This window comes from Bolinopsis microptera, chromosome 9 (assembly GCF_026151205.1).
Source record: "Bolinopsis microptera isolate Bmic1 chromosome 9, MBARI_Bmic_1.0, whole genome shotgun sequence".
NCBI lineage: Eukaryota > Metazoa > Ctenophora > Tentaculata > Lobata > Bolinopsidae > Bolinopsis > Bolinopsis microptera.
This window is the reverse complement of record NC_087080.1, coordinates 15,033,240-15,055,792: the sequence shown is the minus strand read 5'-3', so window position 1 is coordinate 15,055,792 and position 22,553 is coordinate 15,033,240. Positions and strand designations below refer to the sequence as shown.

The following is a 22,553-nucleotide window of genomic DNA, read 5'->3' as shown; positions in this document are numbered from 1 at the left end:
GAGAGAGAGAGAGAGAGAGAGAGAGAGAGAGAGAGAGAGAGAGAGAGAGAGAGAGAGAGAGAGAGAGAGAGAGAGAGAGAGAGAGAGAGAGAGAGAGAGAGAGAGAGAGAGAGAGAGAGAGAGAGAGAGAGAGAGGAGAGAGAGAGAGAGAGAGAGAGAGAGAGAGAGAGAGAGAGAGAGAGAGAGAGAGAGAGAGAGAGAGAGAGAGAGAGAGAGAGAGAGAGAGAGAGAGAGAGAGAGAGAGAGAGAGAGGAGAGAGAGAGAGAGAGAGAGAGAGAGAGAGAGAGAGAGAGAGAGAGAGAGAGAGAGAGAGAGAGAGAGAGAGAGAGAGAGAGAGAGAGAGAGAGAGAGAGAGAGAGAGAGAGAGAGAGAGAGAGAGAGAGAGAGAGAGAGAGAGAGAGAGAGAGAGAGAGAGAGAGAGAGAGAGCTGTCATTAACTGTTTTTATAAATACACTACTCTGACACATCTTGTACAGGTTTCCATGAAATAATGTGTAAGATACACTGAACTTTACACGATGGGTTACTTTGATTGGAAGATAGGATAGCCAGGTGTATTATTTTCTCATTTGCAGCTGCCTTTGATGGCATGATTCATATCTCATAGATTTTAGAATTTATAAAGTTAAAGGGTTTATATAATAATATATTAATAATAATAATTAATAATAATAATTTTTATAATCTACTTATTCACTCATCACTTACTTATTTATGAAAAATAGCATAATTTGAACTGAATTTTACCTATCCGTGTGTACAAACAGTAAACACATGATTACACAGGAACATGTCAAAGTGAAGAATTATCATGTATTTTGGAGTATACATGTCAAAATTTGAAAACAAATTACACTGAGGTCACCATCAGCATGTACAGCTGTGCTTACTGCTTGTCAACTGCGACTGGGTCCAGGTTGCAAAGCTAACTGAATTAGATTTGAAACCTTTTTTAATTTGGAAATAATGCAGATGAAAAGAACCCTTGTATTTGGGAGTAGAAGATATGAAATCTTTTATATTCTGCGTTTCTGATTGTCTATCAAGAATATACGATCTACATAATAAATATATAATATTCATCTAAGTAAGAATTTTTTAAGAATATAAAACAATAGCTTTAGCTTTAAAAACAAGATGTTCACGCCATTCTTCGCAAATCTGGACAAAAATCAAAAACAATAATGCAAAGATCAAGCATGGCATACTCTTAAATCAAAAATACAAGTTTTATTTTAAAAATCTTCCAAGACATTTCTCAAAATAAAGATTGTTCACACACTACCAAAGAAGCAGTCACCCGTAAACTCACCAGGCTAGCAACTCTCCCTAGAACCCTTTATAATAATATGGAACTTCGTTAAATGATACAATTTAAACCGGGTTTTAATTTGACTTAATATTTTAATTTGACTTCAAGTATAATGCTTGTTAATATCGAGATACCTTCCCAGATCGAGATACCTTCCCAGATCTATACTATTAATCCGGATATATACCGGAATAATATTAGATATATTATACAGTGCTTCACTACATTTCTGGGATCAATTTTATCTGCTGTAATAGCTCTAATTATACACGAAGTCATATAATGGACGTTTGGCTTCAGTTCCATCTTCTAGATTCGGTACGATAAAAGCAAGAAAGCACGCTTTTAGCTTTCTAAAAATAGCATAAAATGTAAATGGCAGATCTGTTTTTAAAACAGATTTTACGGTGCCATGTTTTTTAAAGAGAATTTTTTCAAGGGCCCCAAATCATCTCCACGTTCAAATCATACATCAGTTTACAAGACTGACTTCTAATCGAGTTTCAATGTAAAATGTACAATTTCTTACCTATCATTGATATCTCCTATTTCCTGGCCGTTTCGGAGCCACGAGTATTTAGAGTCTATCATGCCCGCACTGCATTGGATCTCTTTAGTGGTCCCTTGTAGAGGGTTACTGCTTTTGGGGATCACATCCACCGACATTCGACCTGAAATATGTATTAATTAGAGCACCTAATTAGAGTCATCACATTCAAGCACCTAATTAGAGTCATCACATACAAGCTCCTAATTAGAGTTATCACATACAAGCTCCTAATTAGAGTCGTCACATACAAGCTCCTAATTAGAGTCATCACATACAAGCTCCTAATTAGAGTCATCACATACAAGCTCCTAATTAGAGTTATCACATACAAGCTCCTAATTAGAGTTATCACATACAAGCTCCTAATTAGAGTTATCACATACAAGCTCCTAATTAGAGTCATCACATACAAGCTCCTAATTAGAGTCATCACATACAAGCTCCTAATTAGAGTCATCACATACAAGCTCCTAATTAGAGTTATCACATACAAGCTCCTAATTAGAGTTATCACATACAAGCTCCTAATTAGAGTCGTCACATACAAGCTCCTAATTAGAGTCGTCACATACAAGCTCCTAATTAGAGTCATCACATACAAACTCCTAATTAGAGTCATCACATACAAGCTTGTGAGGGATTATTACTATTTTTATAATATATTTGTTAAGATTAAAAGTGGTCATTAGAACCACCCAGGCACCGTCTCGGTTTACAATCAGCTCCTAATTAGAGTTATCACATACAAGCTCCTAATTAGAGTTATCACATACAAGCTCCTAATTAGAGTCATCGCATACAAGCTCCTAATTAGAGTCATCGCATACAAACTCCTAATTAGAGTCATCGCATACAAACTCCTAATTAGAGTCATCACATACAAGCTCCTAATTAGAGTCATCACATACAAGCTCCTAATTAGAGTCATCACATACAAGCTCCTAATTGTAGTCATCACATACAAGCTCCTAATTAGAGTTATCACATACAAGCTCCTAATTAGAGTTATCACATACAAGCTCCTAATTAGAGTCATCGCATACAAGCTCCTAATTAGAGTCATCGCATACAAACTCCTAATTAGAGTCGTCGCATACAAGCTCCTAATTAGAGTCACCACATACAAGCTCCTAATTGTAGTCATCACATACAAGCTCTCAATCTGACCATATTTTTATGATTAATCCTTGTTTAGACAGAATTTTGTAGGGTATGCAATTCAAACGTCTACGTGTGAAAGAGAGCCTATCTAAAATATATGCTTTACTGTTAATCAGTCAATAGGGTCCTATATTGTGGATACACTTGCAGGTACCACCCGTATTCATCACCCGTATCACACTCAAAATTGAGTTTCGTCAGTTTCCGATACGAGATTGGGACGGGTTCTATAAACAAACAAACAAACAAATATTGTGGATATAATGGCGTGTGAGTGTGGTATTGTGGTGGTATGTTAGTTTATATTATATTCACCGTCAGTGAGACTGTAGATTGTAAAATGAGAATTTATCAAATTGTAATTTTTTTCCCTGCTCTTGCCGAAGGCAAAAAGATCGTAGGGAATAAGTAATCGGGTTTGGATATATGAGGTGGCCCGACGGTCCTACGATGATGACAAAAGTCTGCTCCTTCGCAATATAGACCACTCCCCTATAATTATGTGTATAAAAGGAGTCTATTTTGCGCGCGCGACGCCAGTTATGTGTTAATTAATTACAGCCATAGCAACAAAATTTTGGTGCTTGACGACTGTTACACAGGTTTCCATCGGGTTACAATTCACTCTAATTCATTAATATAGCATATTAGTCATCTGAGCGGATCAATCATCAACATAAGTGTTATTTTGGTGAAACAAGCTTAATATATTACCGAGTGATAATATTCAGCAAGTCAAAACAAATTAAATTATGATATCAGCTAATAAACTCGTGGCTGATTATTTAACAGTTGATTGACACTTAATGGTAAAAAGCGAAAACATATAGTTGAGAAAAGATGTTACTTTACATTTATATTCAAGAAGCAACTAAGATCAAGATTGTGGTATGCTTTTAAAGAATCCTATATCAAATCAAAGGCTCGATAATCGATGGTGCTGTAGATGTGTCGAGTATTCGAGTAAGCATCAAAATGTATTAGTTTATGTTAGATAATAATTAAGATGATACAGACTATTTTATAACAGTCATTAAAGTTGGCATACGATGCAATAATATGACGTGACATGATTGATGATACGCATCGTTAACACGTAACAAAATTGCGCAAAATATGAAATGATCTACAACCAAACCACATACAGATCGACGGCGACACCTCAGATGCGCGCAGAATTTTTCAAGTTCTGCACGCCTAATATAATATACACGATTATCACGTGCGCAAAACACAACTCTGGGATAACAATAAAGTATAACAATTACATTGTAGGCAGTAGGGAAATTTGATCGTGCGTGGTGTTACCGCGGCGAAATTCTTGTTAAAATGGAGGATTGGGAGTATGATGGTTGTTGAAATCATGCCTACTTAAAATTAGGTATTTAATTTTTATCTTAATTGATTTGGATTACTCAAGTGTGAAAGGAGATAAGAAAATGAACGCTGTACATTTTAAAACATAAGATGACCGTATGGGGACGAGAAATATCGAGAGAAACCGAGAAACATTAGAGCTGTATTGATAAGAAACCGCGGCCCCAATTTTAACTACCCCTAGCAGCGTAAGTTGAAATTAATCTGAAATTAATAAGTTGAATAATATGAGAATTAATAAATGTACACCAAGGCCAGGGCGCCAGAGAGCCAGTTACTAGTCTCTGACAAGAAATCCCTATTATTGTGAAGCTTCTTGTGGACGGAGAGTCAAAACCTCAATACAATACTTGACATGGCATGATGTGAACTGTGATTTCATGATTGTTATCTTACAACAATCAAGAAGAGATGGTCCAGCTTGCTAATTTTTCTAATTTTTGCTAATTTGTCTCAAATACTTTCGGAAAGATGACGTCTTAAAGTCGGATACCAACCGTTCTAAAGGGCCATCTCGTTAGCTTTTCGTGTTAAAAGCGATTTCTCGACGGTTATCACCTCTCTATATGATTATAATATTTAAAACATTTTGACTCTATTGCATTTTTGGACTAAATGCCATACGGGTGTTTTCGGTCACAGGGTTTCGCAGTCACTCGAATTTTTGTATTTCACTTTCAGCCCAGAAACGTCGTAGAGAGACTATTCCCATACACCAAAATGTAATTTCCCATACACCAAAAGCTAATTTCCTATAATACCGCAGTGGTTCAGAATGACCCCATATTCTTTTTGCGGTATTACTAATATAATGGTTAATATAATGGTTTATGAGCTAAATTTAACTCCGGCCAACAGATCTCAATTCAGGGATTACAGACCAATATTGGTCGAGGCAGCGAAGTCAATTATAATTATAACGTGGGGTCAAGCAACAATCTGGTCAAGATTGTCTGAAAGCAACAGCGGTCAAGCAACAATCTGGCCCGGATCCAGTGCCGAATTATTTTAGGTCCGGTATTCTTAGTACATATTGTCATAGTTTCATGGAATGAATAATTTAAAAGTTGAATTTTGTTCATTACATTTTGGCTAAATTGGTGCCAATGAAAAATTGTTGGAGTTTTCACAAATCATGCAGTAGTTAAAAACATATTTACTAATCACTCCTAAACTGAACGTTTTTGAGTATATGTGTGTATGAGTCGGCAATTGCGAACAATTTGCTGTTAGCAGCTGACCCTTTGACATTTACTTTGACCTTTAATAAAGAAACTGTAATTTTGAAAAATTGCCCTCTCGTAAGACACAAATATGCTGCTGGCCAGGCCCATAGAGAGATGCCCAATAAAGTAGATCATTGCATTTAGTACAAGAATGCAATAGAGTCAAAATGTTTTAAGCATCATCTAGAGAGGTGATAACCGTCGAGAAATCGCTTTTAACACAAAAAGCTAACGTGTTTCCCTTTCGTCTCGGACTATTACACATTACGACATTATATTTCCGTAAATATTTAACATACTTGACTAAAAATCACGCGTTTTTAATACTTGAACAACTCCTCTTTACATGAAACTCAACTTCCGCTTGCACACATGACCTCATCTCGTCTAAGACTTGAGCTCACACCGAAGTTTTAAACAATCCCCACGTCTACAAACGGCACGGTTCAACTTGCAAGGAATTATTAAATTTCAGAGCTCTTTTTTAAGTTTTCTAAACACGCTGAGAACACAAATATTGAGTACAATACAGGTAGTGTGGTTGTTTAAAAGATGTTGAAATGATATATCCTAAATAAGGGGGGTGTGCTGCTGCTCATGATATGGGTTTTAAAACACTCTGCTACAAGTTATCGTGCGGTTTAATTCTTGAGGTTGACGTTTAATAAGTTGGGAATTTTTTCCCGATCCATGACTCAAAGTGCCGAAGGCACAAAAGAGTCAAGGACAAGGGTTAGCGATCGAGGTTTTTTTTGTATATGGTAGCTTGCGACCGTGCGTGCGTGCGTGCGTGCGTACGTTACGTGCCCTCGCCCCCATGTCGGCAGTCTAGTTATCGCCCACGTGTCTGCCTGCGCAAAGTTATTTTGCGCGATCATCTGAATTAAACAATTGTTGGCGCGCGGTGCTGAAATGTTCAAGTACATTGTTAATTTCACCATGTACGCATCCCGCTAGGGACAAATTGATAGCATTGTATTATTATTTTGAGTTAGTATTACTATTTTGCAAAGATCCGTGTCAGGTTGCATAAACAATAAACATATGGTTACATAGAAAATAGAAATATACACGATTTTCAAATTCAATATAGAATTATATCAACTGGGCGGCGCTCGGCCTGTCTCTCCGCCATATCTGCATGCTTATAAACCGCAAAGACTGGGGTCCCCAGGTGGTATGGAATATGATAAAATACTTCATCCCGGATCGGGAAATTGAGCGGCCATCCACAAAAGAAAAGCGGCCGCATTTCTTGTTGACAAAAATAACGATCGACGATATGTTTTTTATCGTGCGGTTTCATAATTCATACGCATGGTTACAGTTTATCAACATGGAAAGGTTTATAAACAAAATAACGTGCTAGAATATTAAGTGGACAATGTGATAATGTTAATTAAACTCTGATTTAATGCGCCAATCCGGTTTTTTTAGTAAAGTTACCGGTGATAAATCATCAAAATTGTGATTATTGGTCTTCACCGCCACTCCTAAAAGGGTTGCATTGAGTCGTCAACATTTTTGTCACATTTTCGCCCTAAGTATTTGAAAAATACGCACAAACAACACTACACTTATAGACTGTGTACAGCGTACACCTTACAACCTCTTTCTCTCTTTCTCTTTCTCTTTCTCGAAGGAGCGTACAGAAGCCTGAGCTGAGTGTAATCTTCCAAATTTATGAAATGTTCTACATATTCAACAAAGAAATCTCCTAAGTAACCCTAGTAGTAATTAACAAACAATCCGATCTCAGTCATGTTAAACTAAGTTCACCGTCGCATATGTTATCCACCATGTCGAAGGTTCCCGACTCCCGAGGTTAAATTGACAAAGAACCCCCTAGAAAAGCATTTCTTCCCGAACCATCCATTCTATAAAATTAAACTCTACACGCTGCAGCGTTGGCAGATTTGATTATACATGTAACTTCTTTACGCATAAACGTTTGTGTTTAGACTTTTAAACATTTAATAGTAAAACTCAGCATCTTAAACGGACCACGAAGAGGTTATTTTCATTCAGTAGATTCCAGAAAATATTGATTATTTATTAACTTATAAATGTTAGGATCAGTAAACGTATCGTTTAATAACCTAAGATAAGATCTATTCGAGCAAGACATATACCATGACACCCTCTTTCGTGTGCCTTGTTGAGACTTGAGAATACACATAGCTATAGCTAATAACACTCATCTGCCATATTGATGTATAAAAGTAAAGGGGCTAATGTTAATTATATTACTGACATGATAACTCCACTACTGATATAATACACACTACAAAAACTGGAGCCAGTTTTCTGTGATCTTAGCCTACAAGCTTTATTGGCTCCAATTTACACGGAAAATCCATATTACCGGTCAAATTACTGTCGGGTCATAAACCGGGTCACGTTAAAAATATTTTCAGAAAATCTGGGTCCAGATTTTCTGCTCAGTACAATAATAAGTACCTTACATTACACTAGGTCTTAACAATTATAAGTAGTTCTGTTGGAAAAGAGATATATCAGAAAACTAATTTTTACATTATACAGCTCCTGACCCCAAAGAATTTGGGCGTTATTACCGGATCAATTATAATTGGTACATCCCGGAAATTACATAGCAACACCGCTGTAATAATACCACAGATTTTAGGTATCAAATATACGTGATGTGTGGAGATGATAAAGGTAATTATAGTGTGTAGACTTGTAGAGGTACAGAGGCACTACACTCAGTGATAACGAGACAATACGTAATAATAATAATATTATTCCTACACTCTAGAAATGTGTACTGAAGGTGATTCCCTGGTTGGGGGTGAGTAGTGTGCCAAGTAATGGAGACCTCCTCCTCCTCCTCCTCCTCCTCCTCCTCCTCCCCCTCCTACCCTCTAGTTAGCACCTCTATCAGTAACACTTCCAGCTGTTCTAGTAGTTGTGTTACCCGGATATTGTACCTTAATGTGGGGGCAGATTACACCTTCTGTACCGGACTACGGGGAGTTCAGTATATTATACTCATAATCCTCCCCTCCCCCCCCCCCCCAACCGGCCTCCTCCCCTGCCCCCCCCCCCCCCCCCCCCCCCTCCCCCCACCCCCCTTTTACAACCTACATACAGTAAAAAGTTACTTAGCACCTCATTTTCAGTCCTACGACCTAAACAGATCCTACACAAGTCTCGCAATGTAGGTCCTACAGGCTCTACCCCGGGTGTAGGTCCTACAGGCTCTGCCTCGGGTGTAAAGAAAGGTGGCCTCTCTGTCACACTACATATATCCCAGCTTATCAAATTACCATCATCCTCCTGTGATGTCACTTGCCTAATATTACAGTTTAATTTGTGTGAGTCAGAGCGATTTCAAAAATTTCCTGTAGGATCTGATATGGTATGGTGAGGTCACTGGTTAAACAGGTTTGTGTACAGAGCTCAGGTATACTGGATAATATAAATATATCATCTTAACTCTTTAATCATGCAGAGCTATCTTTAGAGGTGTGATCTATATTTTATGGTAAGACTGAAACAAATATGAGTATATAATGAGTTCGGGGAGCGATAATTGGCAGCGATACTTGAGAATTATTAAATGCTCATTGTCTTCCTAAATGTAAATAAATACCAAGAACCATGTCGTCAGGGGTACTCATTTAAAATCGGGCGGGTCCTCTGATAAATATGATTAAATGATTTAAAATGAACTTTTAGGAAGAGAACCAGATCTTAGAGCTGTCAGGAGATGTTGCACTGAGAGATAATGATTTGACAGTAAATGGGCAGGGTAAGTTGCAGAGTTTCTGCGTCGCTTAAATTATGGATGAACTTTTCGAGAGAAAATCTCTTAAATTGGTGACTTTGTGCGAGATTGGTGACTTTTTGATTGCAGAACGTAATCGGGATCTCAATTCTCATATATGTAACTCTTCAAAAGGAACTTTTAAAAGTCTTGAAATTGGGTCTAGACACAAACATTACATCATAGAGAGGTGGCTGGGAACACTCTGTTTTTAGTCTAATCCATTAGTCTAAACCTTCACAAGACGTTTTTATTTTCTTATTATTTCTGTTTCTTATTATTTCTGTTGGTAAGTTAGTCAAAACAAGTTTTTTGGAGTCTAACTTCTTCAACTTTGGGAACTTCTCTAATAATTTTTATTGCCTGATAATAGCGTTGAAAGACTAGACGTGAGTATAACACTTCCATCCTCCCTCCCACCGCCCACGTGACAACGACACCACGTGACACTAACATACTACATCTACAGTCGTAATGTTAGAGCTTATAATAACGCTGATTTATTAACACATACTGAGTTACGTCAAGCTGCATTACTCCTGTCAACAAAACTATTTGTTATATTCCCAAGAGACCAGTTTTATCCACAAATGATAGGGCACCCACTCCGCTGCTGCTCACAATCAGAATTACAGCTACTTCGCTGTAAGCAGCTCATGCTTAACTATAATAATATCAATTATAATAGTAGTTATAATGCTAATTATTTGCAGGGAGGCACTGTATATTATGATTTATTGTATGTGACTCTGTGACTGGTGTAAATCATAATTATTATAATTTACTTTGTCATGTAAATTTAAATCACAATAATAGCCAACTCCTGATCAACAAGCTGTATTAAGTCACGTGACAGTATAATTGACATGTTTCTCCTCCTACTACCAGTATGTTCTTGTGGTTTGTTCGATTAACCTTCCTTATAGCGAGACAAGTATATTACACTCGATCGTGAGGGAGTGTGACGTCACGTGAGGGAGTGTGACGTCACGTGAGGGAGTGTGACGTCACGTGAGGGAGTGTGACGTCACGTGAGGGAGTGTGACGTCACGTGAGGGAGTGTGACGTCACGTGAGGGAGTGTGACGTCACACACGTGACGTGTTTATATACTCGGCTGTGCGAGTGTAATTACAGTAAGAGTTCCTCACAAGCACAATAGTAACAAGTCTTAACCAATAACCAGTATTATAATAGTAACATGTTCATTTCACTCAGACGAGTAACATGTTCATTTCACTCAGACGAGTAACATGTTCATTGTTTATTTGACTCTGTGCCGATTAGGGACCACCTGTGTACCACAACAATAATCCGCCTGGAAGAATAATCAACTGGAGGAGGAATTCTCGATCATTCTATCGTAGTTTCATGCGTTATTTAATTACAGAAACTCAGTAGGTAATTTGAGAGTTCAGCCGTGAGTGGCCAAATGGTTGTAGTCACAATCTTCACAGACGAAAGATTTGGCGGTATTTATAAATCCCAAACTAAAGATTTGTCAGGATTTTACATATATGTCACGTGGTTGGTAAATAAGTGGTGTACATTTTGTATATTACTTTACTGCCGGTCATTCTTACAATTTGGGACTCATAACCGTGGCCTTTCCTCATTTGTTATTTGGGTAAACTACTCAGTAGCCAGTAGCCAGTGACTAGACGTTATATTCTCGCCCCCAAGGTTCTACCAAGTACACTGTTAGGTGGCAACATTTCAAATTTTATAACTTCTTCACAGAAAATATTACTGTCCGCACCAATGCCACGGAAATAGTTGTATAATATTGACGAGTGTCAAATACACCGATGAAACTTTACAGGCCTCTGAAAATCACCTTAAATTTGATATTAACTTAGTTGTGAGTAAGATGAAATTCCTCATATTTCTGAATAACAAAGTAAATGTGAGCTTAGTGACGGTTTCTATCATCTGTCCTAGGTGTGACATTTGCTGACATTTCCGGTCTCCTTGTGTTACATAACTCACTAGACAGGACATTTATTCAACTTAATGTCACTCAAAACTTTGTTACTTTCAGCTTAATCCCGAATATTTCAGTTGGTAAAATAGCCATGAAGATTCCAATACTATTCAACATTCCAATACTATTCAATATTCATTGCGATAGATTTTACTCCTTTCTCTCACTTGTTCATTCAACAACAATGAATGTCTCTTTTATTCCTTTTTATTCAATACAGTAATATATAATATTCTGTTTCCTAAATCTAATTCGACCAGTTCCCTAACGGGAAAAGGCGTGCCATACCTACAATCCAATAGTTCTCCTTCATAAATAATTCTCTCTTTTGTTCTTCTTTTGTAATATCCGGCTTTGATAGTTGTTCAAATTCAACTAGCAATCACACACACACACATTCTAAAAGTTAATATAACTTGAATTCAGGTATTACAGAAATACTTACAGCAACCATTTCTCCGTTGCGAATACTACATAACATAGTATAACTATGTAACTCCCATAACCAATACCCCAATACCAAATTACCACATTATATAACATTAGTTGTAAGTTTACAGTGCATTATATTATCTAAATTCTAACTACCTTACTCGGGAATATTATGACTGGGATAAAATGGTGGGTTTTGGAAAATTCCGCAATATTTTTCCCGGTCATTAATTTTCCCAGTCATAAATTAACCCGCTATAATGTTCCCGAGTAAGGTAAACTGATAGTAATACATTTTGATGCTTGGTGGGTTTTGGAAAATTCCGCCATATTTTTCCCGGTCATTAATTTTCCCAGTCATAAATTAACCCGCTATAATATTCCCGAGTAAGGTATATATACCTTACTCGGGAATATTATAATATATAATTATTATAGTATATAAGTTAGTTTATAAAGGGAAGGTATTACTGCCATTTTACATTACATTATCTATACTACATAATATAACAATAAAACCAGCGCAGACAGCTCACATTATCCACTCTAACTTATAATGTCTGTGTAACATTTATTGCCAGGTCTACAGTGTAGACAGACAGTAGTTCACTGAGCTGAGACAGAGAGAGAGAGAGAGAGAGAGAGAGAGAGAGAGAGAGAGAGAGAGAGAGAGAGAGAGAGAGAGAGAGAGAGAGAGAGAGAGAGAGAGAGAGAGAGAGAGAGAGAGAGAGAGAGAGAGAGAGAGAGAGAGAGAGAGAGAGAGAGAGAGAGAGAGAGAGAGAGAGAGAGAGAGAGAGAGAGAGAGAGAGAGAGAGAGAGAGAGAGAGAGAGAGAGAGAGAGAGAGAGAGAGAGAGAGAGAGAGAGAGAGAGAGAGAGAGAGAGAGAGAGAGAGAGAGAGAGAGAGAGAGAGAGAGAGAGAGAGAGAGAGAGAGAGAGAGAGAGAGAGAGAGAGAGAGAGAGAGAGAGAGAGAGAGAGAGAGAGAGAGAGAGAGAGAGAGAGAGAGAGAGAGAGAGAGAGAGAGAGAGAGAGAGAGAGAGAGAGAGAGAGAGAGAGAGAGAGAGAGAGAGAGGTCGTGTTAGGAAAGTCTCCTCAAATGTATCACGTGATCATGATAGTGTGAAGTGTACACACTACACAGGTGAAGTGGTTAATACACTGAACTAGATCAGACGTACAAATACTGTATCTTGATCTAAAGTATATCTGGAGCTCAAATTCGGTGTCTCAAAAGAGAAATTAATGATGTAATTAGTGGGTGTAATTTGATAATTGAGCTTTGAGAGTGATGATACGCTTCAAGCTGTGACTAGCACTGGGCTTCTTACAAGACATATTGTAACCTACACGAGCCAGTATTAGTAATTCAATATACTGGTTTACTTACAATACAGTATTATATATTATATACTCAGCTCAGGTCGTTTAAACTTTATTAAAAGACAAGGTATATCCTGTTATGAAATATGAAGCCTGAGTTGGAACACTGTCACTAAAATAAGGTCTCCGTAACCAGGTAACTGTCACCAGGTAACTGTAACCAGGTAACTGTCACTGTAACCTGGTAACTGTCACTGTAACCAGGTTATTGTGGCATTAACCATGTTATTTAGGCAACTGTCGCCATTAGATATTTAACTAAAAGAAACATTACAAAACTCGGTGTAACTGATAACGAGTGATAGAACAGTTATAGAGAGGATAGCTTTTGGGAGGGGCTAATAAAGATAAGGAAAGGAAAGATAAGGCTAAAAGGTTCATGTTATTAGGAACAATGATGTGGTAAGTTCTGACTATAAACACGGTGTGACACTGTGACAAAGTGTGACACAGTGTGATTATGTGTGACACAATGTGACACAGTGTGATGCCGTGACAGTGTGACGGTGTGATACTGTGTGACAATGTAAGACACAGAGCTGCACTGTCTGGAGAAACTTCAACAATTTCACACCACATTAATGTACGATTTTATGGGTCCATTGCGGGCACGGTTCGCTGTGTATTTCAGTGTTTGGTTTCCCGTCAATTCATACAGACGGGCGCAATGATTTATTCGATTTTTCAAAACCGTGATAATCGCTGTCGTCTGTTATGTACTGTAAACAAATTGGAGAAGCGTTTGATTTTTTAAAGCAGACATTTCAAAGCTACAGTTTAATGAGCATATACAAAGCAAATCATAACTGTGGATCAGAAAATGCCCTGAAATTCGTTATAGTTCAGATTATCGTAGCCAGAATATAAATAGTCCTCAGAGTAGATTAATTCCAGGATGTCGGTCTCAGCCAGGCCTTAGTTTGATGGCTTCTCGAGATCAGGGTCTTCCTAGAATTCATAATAATGGACTATTTTAAAGTTTTAAACTATTTTAAATGAACATTCCCTTCTTTAATTTCTACCCTTTCTAGATTGGTGTTGAAAAGAAGCAGTTTATTAAATGTAGATAAGGGAGGCGGTGAAAGAAGGGAGGCGGTGAAAGGAGGAAACTACTTCTGATACTCGTCTAGATATAAAGTGTATCTTTTAAATCACGCGCAACTTTGAGAAACATCATGGGATCAAGTGGTGACAAATTCAATCATACGTGATGAATATTATACACGGTGAAAATAGTGTAAACATTAAACATGTTGAGAGGTGAAGATATTTCCAGCAACTGAAGATTGTAACTTGTAAGTACGAATATTATATGTATACGGAGAAAGTGGTATTTTTGATAAATTAAATTGATAAATTTGTGACTAACGTGGTCTGATGTCTATCACAGTGTCGATTATTTTTATCCCGGCTGATGTTGAGACGAAAACTCGGTAGGTCCCTTCGTTAACTTCCTTTATGCCTGTAATATATTTGATAAATTGTATGAGCCTTATTTAATTAGTTATAAAATTAGCTAATTATAAAATCATGCTTATTATTTCAATACGATGTGTATGAGACATGTTACATTTACAAATTTTGACATCTATAGGGGGGGGGGGTGACATGTCGCCAATGTCTCCAATGTCTTTTGTCTTTTTTGAAAAGATAGGGTGCAGAGACATGTCCTGGAGACATTGGAGACATTGGAGACACAGCTTTTGGAGACATTGGAGACATTGGAGACATTGGGGACATTGGAGACATTGGAGACAAAGCTTTTGGAGACATTGGAGACATTGGAGACACTGGAGACGTAGATGTATGATTGGAGAAGGAGGAGGATCTAGGAGGAGGATGACCCAGGAGGAGTACTCAGGAGGAGAAGGAGGAGGATGAGGACTCAGGAGGAGGACTCAGGAAGAGGACTCAGGAGGACTGAGAAGGAGGAGGACTGAGGAGTACTGAGGAGGATGGCTGAGGAGGATGGCTGTGGAGGATGGCTGAGGAGGATGGCTGAGGAGGATGACTGAGAGGAGGACCTAGGAGGAGGAGGACCCAAGAGGAGGAGGACCCAGGAGGAGGACTCAGGAGGAGGAGGAGGACTCAGGAAGAGGACTGAGGAGGACAGAGAAGGAGGAAAACTGAGGAGTACTGAGGAGGATGGCTGAGGAGGATGACTGAGGAGGATGACTGATAGGGAGGAGGAGGAGAAGAAGGACTGAGGAGAAGGAGAAGGAGGAAGACCTAGGAGGATGAGGACCCAGGAGGAGGACTCAGGAGGAAGAGGAGGAGGAGGACTCAGGAGGACTGAAAAGGAAGAGGACTGAGGAGAACTGAGGAGGAAGAGGACTGAATAGGAGGAGGAGGAGGGGGACTGGGGGAGGACTGAGGATGAAGAAGACTGACGAGAAGGATGAGGAGGAGGACTGAGGAGGAGGACTGAGAACTGAGGAGGATGATGAGGAGGAAGACCTAGGAGGAGGACTCAGGAAGAGGACTGAGGAGGACAGAGAAGGAGGAGGACAGAGAAGGAGGAGGACTGAGGAGTACTGAAGAGGGTGGCTGAATAGGATGACTGAGGAGGATGACTGAGAGGGAGGAGAAGGACTGAGGAGAAGGAGAAGGAGGAGGACCTAGGAGGATGAGGACTCAGGAGGAAGACTCAGGAGGACTGAAAAGGAAGAGGACTGAGGAGAACTGAGGAGGAGGAGGACTGAATAGGAGGAGGAGGAGGAGGGGGGACTGGGGAGGACTGAGGATGAAGAAGACTGACGAGAAGGTTGAGGAGGAGGACTGAGGACTGAGGAGGATGAAGAGGAGGAAGACCCAGGAGGAGGAGGACTGAGGAGGAGGATGAGGACTGAGGAGGATGGCTGAGGAGAATGGCTGAGGAGGATGACTGAGAGGAAGGAGGAGGAGGAAGAGGACTGAGGAGGAGGAGTAGGACTGAGGAGGAGAAGGAGGAGGACCTAGGAGGAGGAGGACCCAGAAGGAGGACTCAGGAGGAGGAGGAGAACTCAGGAAGAGGACTGAGGAAGACTGAGAAGGAGGAGTACTGAAGAGGATGACTGAGGAGGAGGAGCAGGATGAGAAGGACTGAGGAGGAGAAGGAGAAGGTGGAGGAACTAGGAGGAGGATGAACCAGGAGGAGGACTCAGGAGGAAGAGGAGGAGGACTCAGGAGGAGGACTTAGGAGGAATGAGAAGGAGGAGGACTGAATAGGAGGAGGAGGAAGACTGAATAGGAGGAGGAGGAGGGGGACTTGGGAGGACTGAGGAGGAGGAGGACTGACGAGAAGGATGAGGAGGCGGACTGAGGACTGAGGAGGAAGAGGAGGAGGATGAAGAGGACCCAGGAGGAGGAGGACTGAAGAGGAGGCCTGAGGATGAGGACTGAGGAGCCAGGAGGAGGAGGAGGACTGAGGAGGATGGCTGAGGAGGATGACTGACAGGGAGGAGGAGGAGGACTGAGGAGAAGGAGGAGAAGGACTGAGGAGGAGAAGGAGGAGGACCTAGGAGGAGGAGGACCCAGGAGGAGGAGGAGGACTCAGGAAAACTGAGGAGGAGGAGTGAATAGGAGGAGGAGTGGGACTGGGGAGGACTGAGGAGGAGAAGGACTAAGGAGAAGGATGAGGAGGAGGACTGAAGAGGAGGATGAGGACTGAGGAGGAGGACTGAGGAGTACTGAGGATGATGGCTGAGGAGGATGGCTGAGGAGGATGGCTGAGGAGGATGGCTGAGGAGGATGGCTGAGGAGGATGGCTGAGGAGGATGACTGAGGAGGATGACTGAGAGGGAGGAGGAGGAGGAGGAGGAGAAGGACTGAGGAGGAGGAGGAGGAGAAGGAGGAGGACCTAGGAGGAGGAGGACTCAGGAAATGGAGGAGGAGAAGGAGGAGGAATCAGGAAGAGGACTCAGGAGGAGGACTGAGAAGGAGGAGGACTGAGGAGAACTGAGGAGGAGGAGGAGGACTGAATAGGAGGAGGGGGACTGGGGAGGACTGAGGAGGAGGGGGACTTGGGGAGGACTGAGGAGGAGGAGGACTGATGAGAAGGATGAGGAGGAGGATTGAGGAGGACTGATGATTGAGGAGGAAGAGGAGGAGGATGAAGAGGAGGAGGAGGACCCAGGAGGAGGAGGACCCAGGAGGTCCGGAGGAGGACCCAGGAGGAGGACCAAGGTCCCAGGAGGAGGACTCAGGAGGAGGAGTAGAACGACTGAGGAGGACTGAGGAGGAATGAGAAGGAGGAGGACTGAATAGGAGGAGGAGGAAGACTGAATAGGAGGAGGAGGAGGAGGGGGACTGGGGAGGACTGATGAGGAGGAGGACTGACGAGAAGGATGAGGAGGCGGACTGAGGACTGAGGAGGAAGAGGAGGAGGATGAAGAGGACCCAGGAGGAGGAGGACTGAAGAGGAGGCCTGAGGATGAGGACTGAGGAGCCAGGAGGAGGAGGAGGACTGAGGAGGATGGCTGAGGAGGATGACTGACAGGGAGGAGGAGGAGGACTGAGGAGAAGGAGGAGAAGGACTGAGGAGGAGAAGGAGGAGGACCTAGGAGGAGGAGGACCCAGGAGGAGGACTCAGGAGGAGGAGGAGGACTCAGGAGGACTCAGGAAAACTCAGGAGGAGGAGGAGGAGTGAATAGGAGGAGGAGGGGGACTGGGGAGGACTGAGGAGGAGAAGGACTAAGGAGAAGGATGAGGAGGAGGACTGAGGAGGAGGATGAGGACTGAGGAGGAGGACTGAGGAGTACTGAGGATGATGGCTGAGGAGGATGGCTGAGGAGGATGGCTGAGGAGGATGGCTGAGGAGGATGGCTGAGGAGGATGGCTGAGGAGGATGGCTGAGGAGGATGGCTGAGAAGGATGGCTGAGGAGGATGACTGAGAGGAAGGAGGAGGAGGAAGAGGAGGAGGAGGAGGAGAAGGAGGAGGACCTAGGAGGAGGACTCAGGAAGAGGAGGAGGATTCAGGAGGAGGACTCAGGAAGAGGACTCAGGAGGAGGACTGAGAAGGAGGAGGACTGAGGAGAACTGAGGAGGAGGAGGAGGAGGACTGAATAGGAGGAGGGGGACTGGGGGAGGACTGAGGAGGAGGGGGACTTGGGGAGGACTGAGGAGGAGGAGGACTGACGAGAAGGATGAGGAGGAGGATTGAGGAGGTTTGATGATTGAGGAGGAAAAGGAGGAGGACTGAGGAGAAGGAGGAGAAGGACTGAGGAGGAGAAGGAGGAGGACCTAGGAGGAGGAGGACCCAGGAGGAGGACTCAGGAGGAGGAGGAGGACTCAGGAGGACTCAGGAAAACTCAGGAGGAGGAGGAGGAGTGAATAGGAGGAGGAGGGGGACTGGGGAGGACTGAGGAGGAGAAGGACTAAGGAGAAGGATGAGGAGGAGGACTGAGGAGGAGGATGAGGACTGAGGAGGAGGACTGAGGAGTACTGAGGATGATGGCTGAGGAGGATGGCTGAGGAGGATGGCTGAGGAGGATGGCTGAGGAGGATGGCTGAGGAGGATGGCTGAGGAGGATGGCTGAGGAGGATGGCTGAGGAGGATGGCTGAGGAGGATGGCTGAGGAGGATGACTGAGAGGGAGGAGGAGGAGGAGGAGGAGAAGGACTGAGGAGGAGGAGGAGGAGGAGGAGGAGGACCTAGGAGGAGGACTCAGGAAGAGGAGGAGGATTCAGGAGGAGGACTCAGGAAGAGGACTCAGGAGGAGGACTGAGAAGGAGGAGGACTGAGGAGAACTGAGGAGGAGGAGGAGGAGGACTGAATAGGAGGAGGGGGACTGGGGGAGGACTGAGGAGGAGGGGGACTTGGGGAGGACTGAGGAGGAGGAGGACTGACGAGAAGGATGAGGAGGAGGATTGAGGAGGTTTGATGATTGAGGAGGAAAAGGAGGAGGATGAAGAGGAGGAGGAGGACCCAGGAGGAGGAGGACCCAGGAGGTCCGGAGGAAGACCCAGGAGGAGGACCCAGGAGGAGGACCAAGGTTCCAGGAGGAGGACTCAGGAGGAGGAGGAGAACGACTGAGGAGGACTGAGGAGGAGGAGGAGGAGGAGGAGGAGGAGGAGGAGGGAGGAGGAGGAGGAGGAGGAGGAGGAGGAGGAGGAGGAGGAGGAGGAGTCTCCAAAAGCTGTGTCTCCAATGTCTCCAATGCCCCTAATATCCATTTTATGTCCCTAATGTCCCCAATGTCTTCAATGTCCCAAATGTCCCCAATGTCCCCAATGTCTCCAATGTCTCCAAAAGCTGTGTCTCCAATGTCTCCAATGTCTCCAATGTCTCCAATGTCTTTGTCTTTTTCGAAAAGATAAGGTGCGGGAGACATTGGAGACATGTCACCCCCCCCCCCCCCCCCCCCCCTCTATATGATAAGTTCTGGGTTAGATTTTAATAATTTGTACATAAATAAAACATTTAGTGGTTTTCACGGTAAATCAGTAGGGTAGACAAACTAGGAAATTTCTTTGGGCCTTTGAACTGTCTACCACTAATTAGTTTATAATGACCGTTAATTATACCCTTTAAAAATAAAAATCACGTTAAAGTCATGTGCCAACAAAAAAAGGTGTTATGTACACAGTTTCTTCGAAAAATATACCTTTGAAGATCACATTTAGTTTGCCATTGCTTGGAGCAGGTAAAGCGCCGCCACTCATTTTAGTCCATTCTATGGAGTCAGATCCAGGGTGCGGATCTCCACCTAGAAAAGATGAGCTGATTAAAACGTTAATCTTGAGTACATCTTTTGTCAAGGTTTATTATATTCACATAGAATATAATCACAATATAATATCACATTTGACCACTGTATGTGACTCGGTCATATTCGTACATAATATTTTTCACTGCTAGAATAACGCCTTGTAGATTACACTAAGTTTTAATACATGTAAGAATTTCCACCATCTGACGGACAATTACAAGCAAAATGTACATGGCAAGTACTTACCAACGGCTATGTTGAGGGCGACATAGCTACCTTCGGCTACAACTTGCTTCACAGGACTGACAAAGTAACAGGCCGGATTGGTTGCTGAAATTGAGGCAGGTACTCTAGTAGCAGAGAGGAGTTGAGTGTGCACTTCAATGTACACAATTTTTGACCACGCAGGGTCTTTCATTAGGTCATTCCAAACCAAAATCATCTAGGTACCCATTTTGTATCGGGTAGTCCCAGTCCTACAGGGCGAAATTTCTAAATTGCCCTCAGGCGCAAATTTGGGATTTTTGTATCTCGGCTTCTAAAAGACTTAGAGACTTGAATATTGGCTTAAAATAACCGCAATACCCTTATTTATATACAAGTTATGAAGCAATATAAGGTCTCAAGTGCCTAGTTTTAAAGATATTCGCGAAAAACTGTTTTTTGGCTCATCGCAGCTGGAATTACCGGATTATTTTACATCTGGAGCTAGAAAGGTCGTAGAAACTTCGCCGATATTGGAAAGTATTCGCAATGAGCACATTTATATAAGACTTATGAATCATTGTATGCTCTAAAATGCTTATTTGTAGAGATATTAGCAAAAATCGGTAATTTTGGCTTCACCAATACAAATTTGGTAATTCGTTTTGTCTTTTTGTTGCAAATTTTCACGTTGCAATTTCAAGATGCGGTTTGTGGCTATCGATGGGGCTTTATATATGCTATTGTATGGTTTTGATACAATCCTTCAGCACCTAGGACATAGGCAATAGGGGTCTCAAACCCTGAAATGTCAGGAACTGGGCAGTGGCCGAGATAAATATTGATAATTACTTGGACTCTTGACTCACATTCATCTTTTCAACGGTTAGTTAGACATCTTAAACCAGTATTGAACGTTGAGTGAAACTTCTGATCCATTTGTAGCTCAGGTGATGTGCCCAGAACAACACACCTGAGTGACAGTGGGCCTTATCGATCATGAGCCGCAAATCACAGTGACTTTGGGGCCTCAGAGACAAGGGCATTCGTACTCTTGGCTTAAATTGGCTCTTCGTTAGTATCATCAATCAGGTTTCTAACCTCAAATCATTGCCTTTTCATTGTCCATCCGTCTCTTAGATATTCCATATTACGTAATTTAGTCCCATTTCGTTTCTGTCAACTGTAGGCGAAATGAGGGACCTTCAGTCCAGCAATAAAGTCAATATCTCTAGATTTAGCAATATTTGGTTGGTTTCGCTTACGTTTAAAGGTAATTATGTCAGCATAACGCACAAGGTGTAAATTTTCAGCCCTACTGCCGCCCGCCGAAAATATAGCCCCCCCCCCACCCCCTCCCCCCCCCCCCCCACCCCCCCCCCCCAGATCACTAGTAAAGCAGGAGCACAGGAAAATACACATGGTAATGCTGATATTATAATCTTAACATAGCTCATTATAAAGTTCCTATATCAGCATCTACACTATCATACTGGAATATAAACAGATTCACCTCCATAATCGTCTAAAATAATCATGCACCTTGAGTGGCACTTACAGGTAATCGAATTCCACCACCCTCAAAACCCCCCAAAAATTGTCAGCCCCAGGACCTCTATTCACCTGCAACTTTGGGTCTTAGAAACTTCGGGCCCAAAGACACCTGTCCCTCAGTGACTCTGTGCCCCAATAATTCTAATTTATGACTCAATGTAAATTGTAAATGCTGAGATGGTATAGATAACCCGTATCATATCGCTAATTATTTACTATTTTATTGTATTGCTGTGTAAATTTAATTCTAATTCTAATTTAATTCCCCTCCCCCCCCCCCCCCCCCCCCCCCCCCCCCCCCCCCCCAGACACTAGTAATGCTGAGCACTCTGCACTAGTAATGCACATGGTAATGCTGATTTTTTGCTTAGCATATCTCATTTTTAAGTTCCTTTTTCAGCAGTCTTCCATATCATACTGGCATATAAACAGATTCACCTCCTTTAATCTCTAAATATAATCTTGAACCTGGGCTCTACAGAATTATAATTAGAATTAGAATTAAATTTACACAGCAATACAATAATAATAGTAAATAATTTAGCGATAGATACGGGTTATCTTATGTCCATCTCAGCATTTACAATTTACATTGAGTCATAAATTAGAATTATGTGGGGCACAGAGTCACTGAGGGACAGGTATCTTTGGGCCCGAAGTTCTAAGACCCAAAGTTGCAGGTGATAGAGAGGTCCTGGGCTGACAATAATTGGGGAAAGAGGTTGGTGGACATTCGATAACTGTAGAGCCCAGGTTCAAGATTATATCTAGAGATAAAGGAGGTGAATCTGTTTATATGCCAGTATGATAGGGAAGACTGCTGATAAAGGAACTTTAAATGAGCTATGTTCAGCAAAAATCAGCATTACCCATGTGCATTACCTAGTGCTCCAGC

General features: G+C 41.9%; 2 protein-coding genes across 5 annotated transcripts in view; one reads left to right on the top strand and one right to left on the bottom strand.

The window, feature by feature from the left end:
- Positions 1–22,553, top strand: part of LOC134821196 (proteasome subunit beta type-2-like) — a 67,435-nt gene that overhangs the window by 21,979 nt on the left and 22,903 nt on the right. Inside the window, exon 1 of one of the 3 annotated variants that reach the window (XM_063831878.1) lies at positions 12,400–12,409. The exons of the other annotated variants lie outside the window; for them this stretch is intronic. The gene's annotated coding sequence lies outside the window, so the exon portion shown is untranslated. Of the gene's footprint in view, positions 1–12,399; positions 12,410–22,553 lie in introns of those variants that run through there. 3 annotated transcript variants of the gene reach the window in all.
- LOC134821194 (receptor-type tyrosine-protein phosphatase F-like) overlaps positions 1–22,553 on the bottom strand; it is a 91,418-nt gene that overhangs the window by 67,262 nt on the left and 1,603 nt on the right. For both annotated transcript variants that reach the window (XM_063831875.1, XM_063831876.1), the window contains exons 2-5: positions 20,147–20,230; positions 19,796–19,897; positions 14,581–14,673; positions 1,843–1,984 (exon numbers count right to left, since the gene is read on the bottom strand). In XM_063831875.1, coding sequence (XP_063687945.1) covers positions 1,843–1,984; positions 14,581–14,673; positions 19,796–19,897; positions 20,147–20,230 — 421 coding nt within the window. The remainder of the gene's footprint in view (positions 1–1,842; positions 1,985–14,580; positions 14,674–19,795; positions 19,898–20,146; positions 20,231–22,553) is intronic.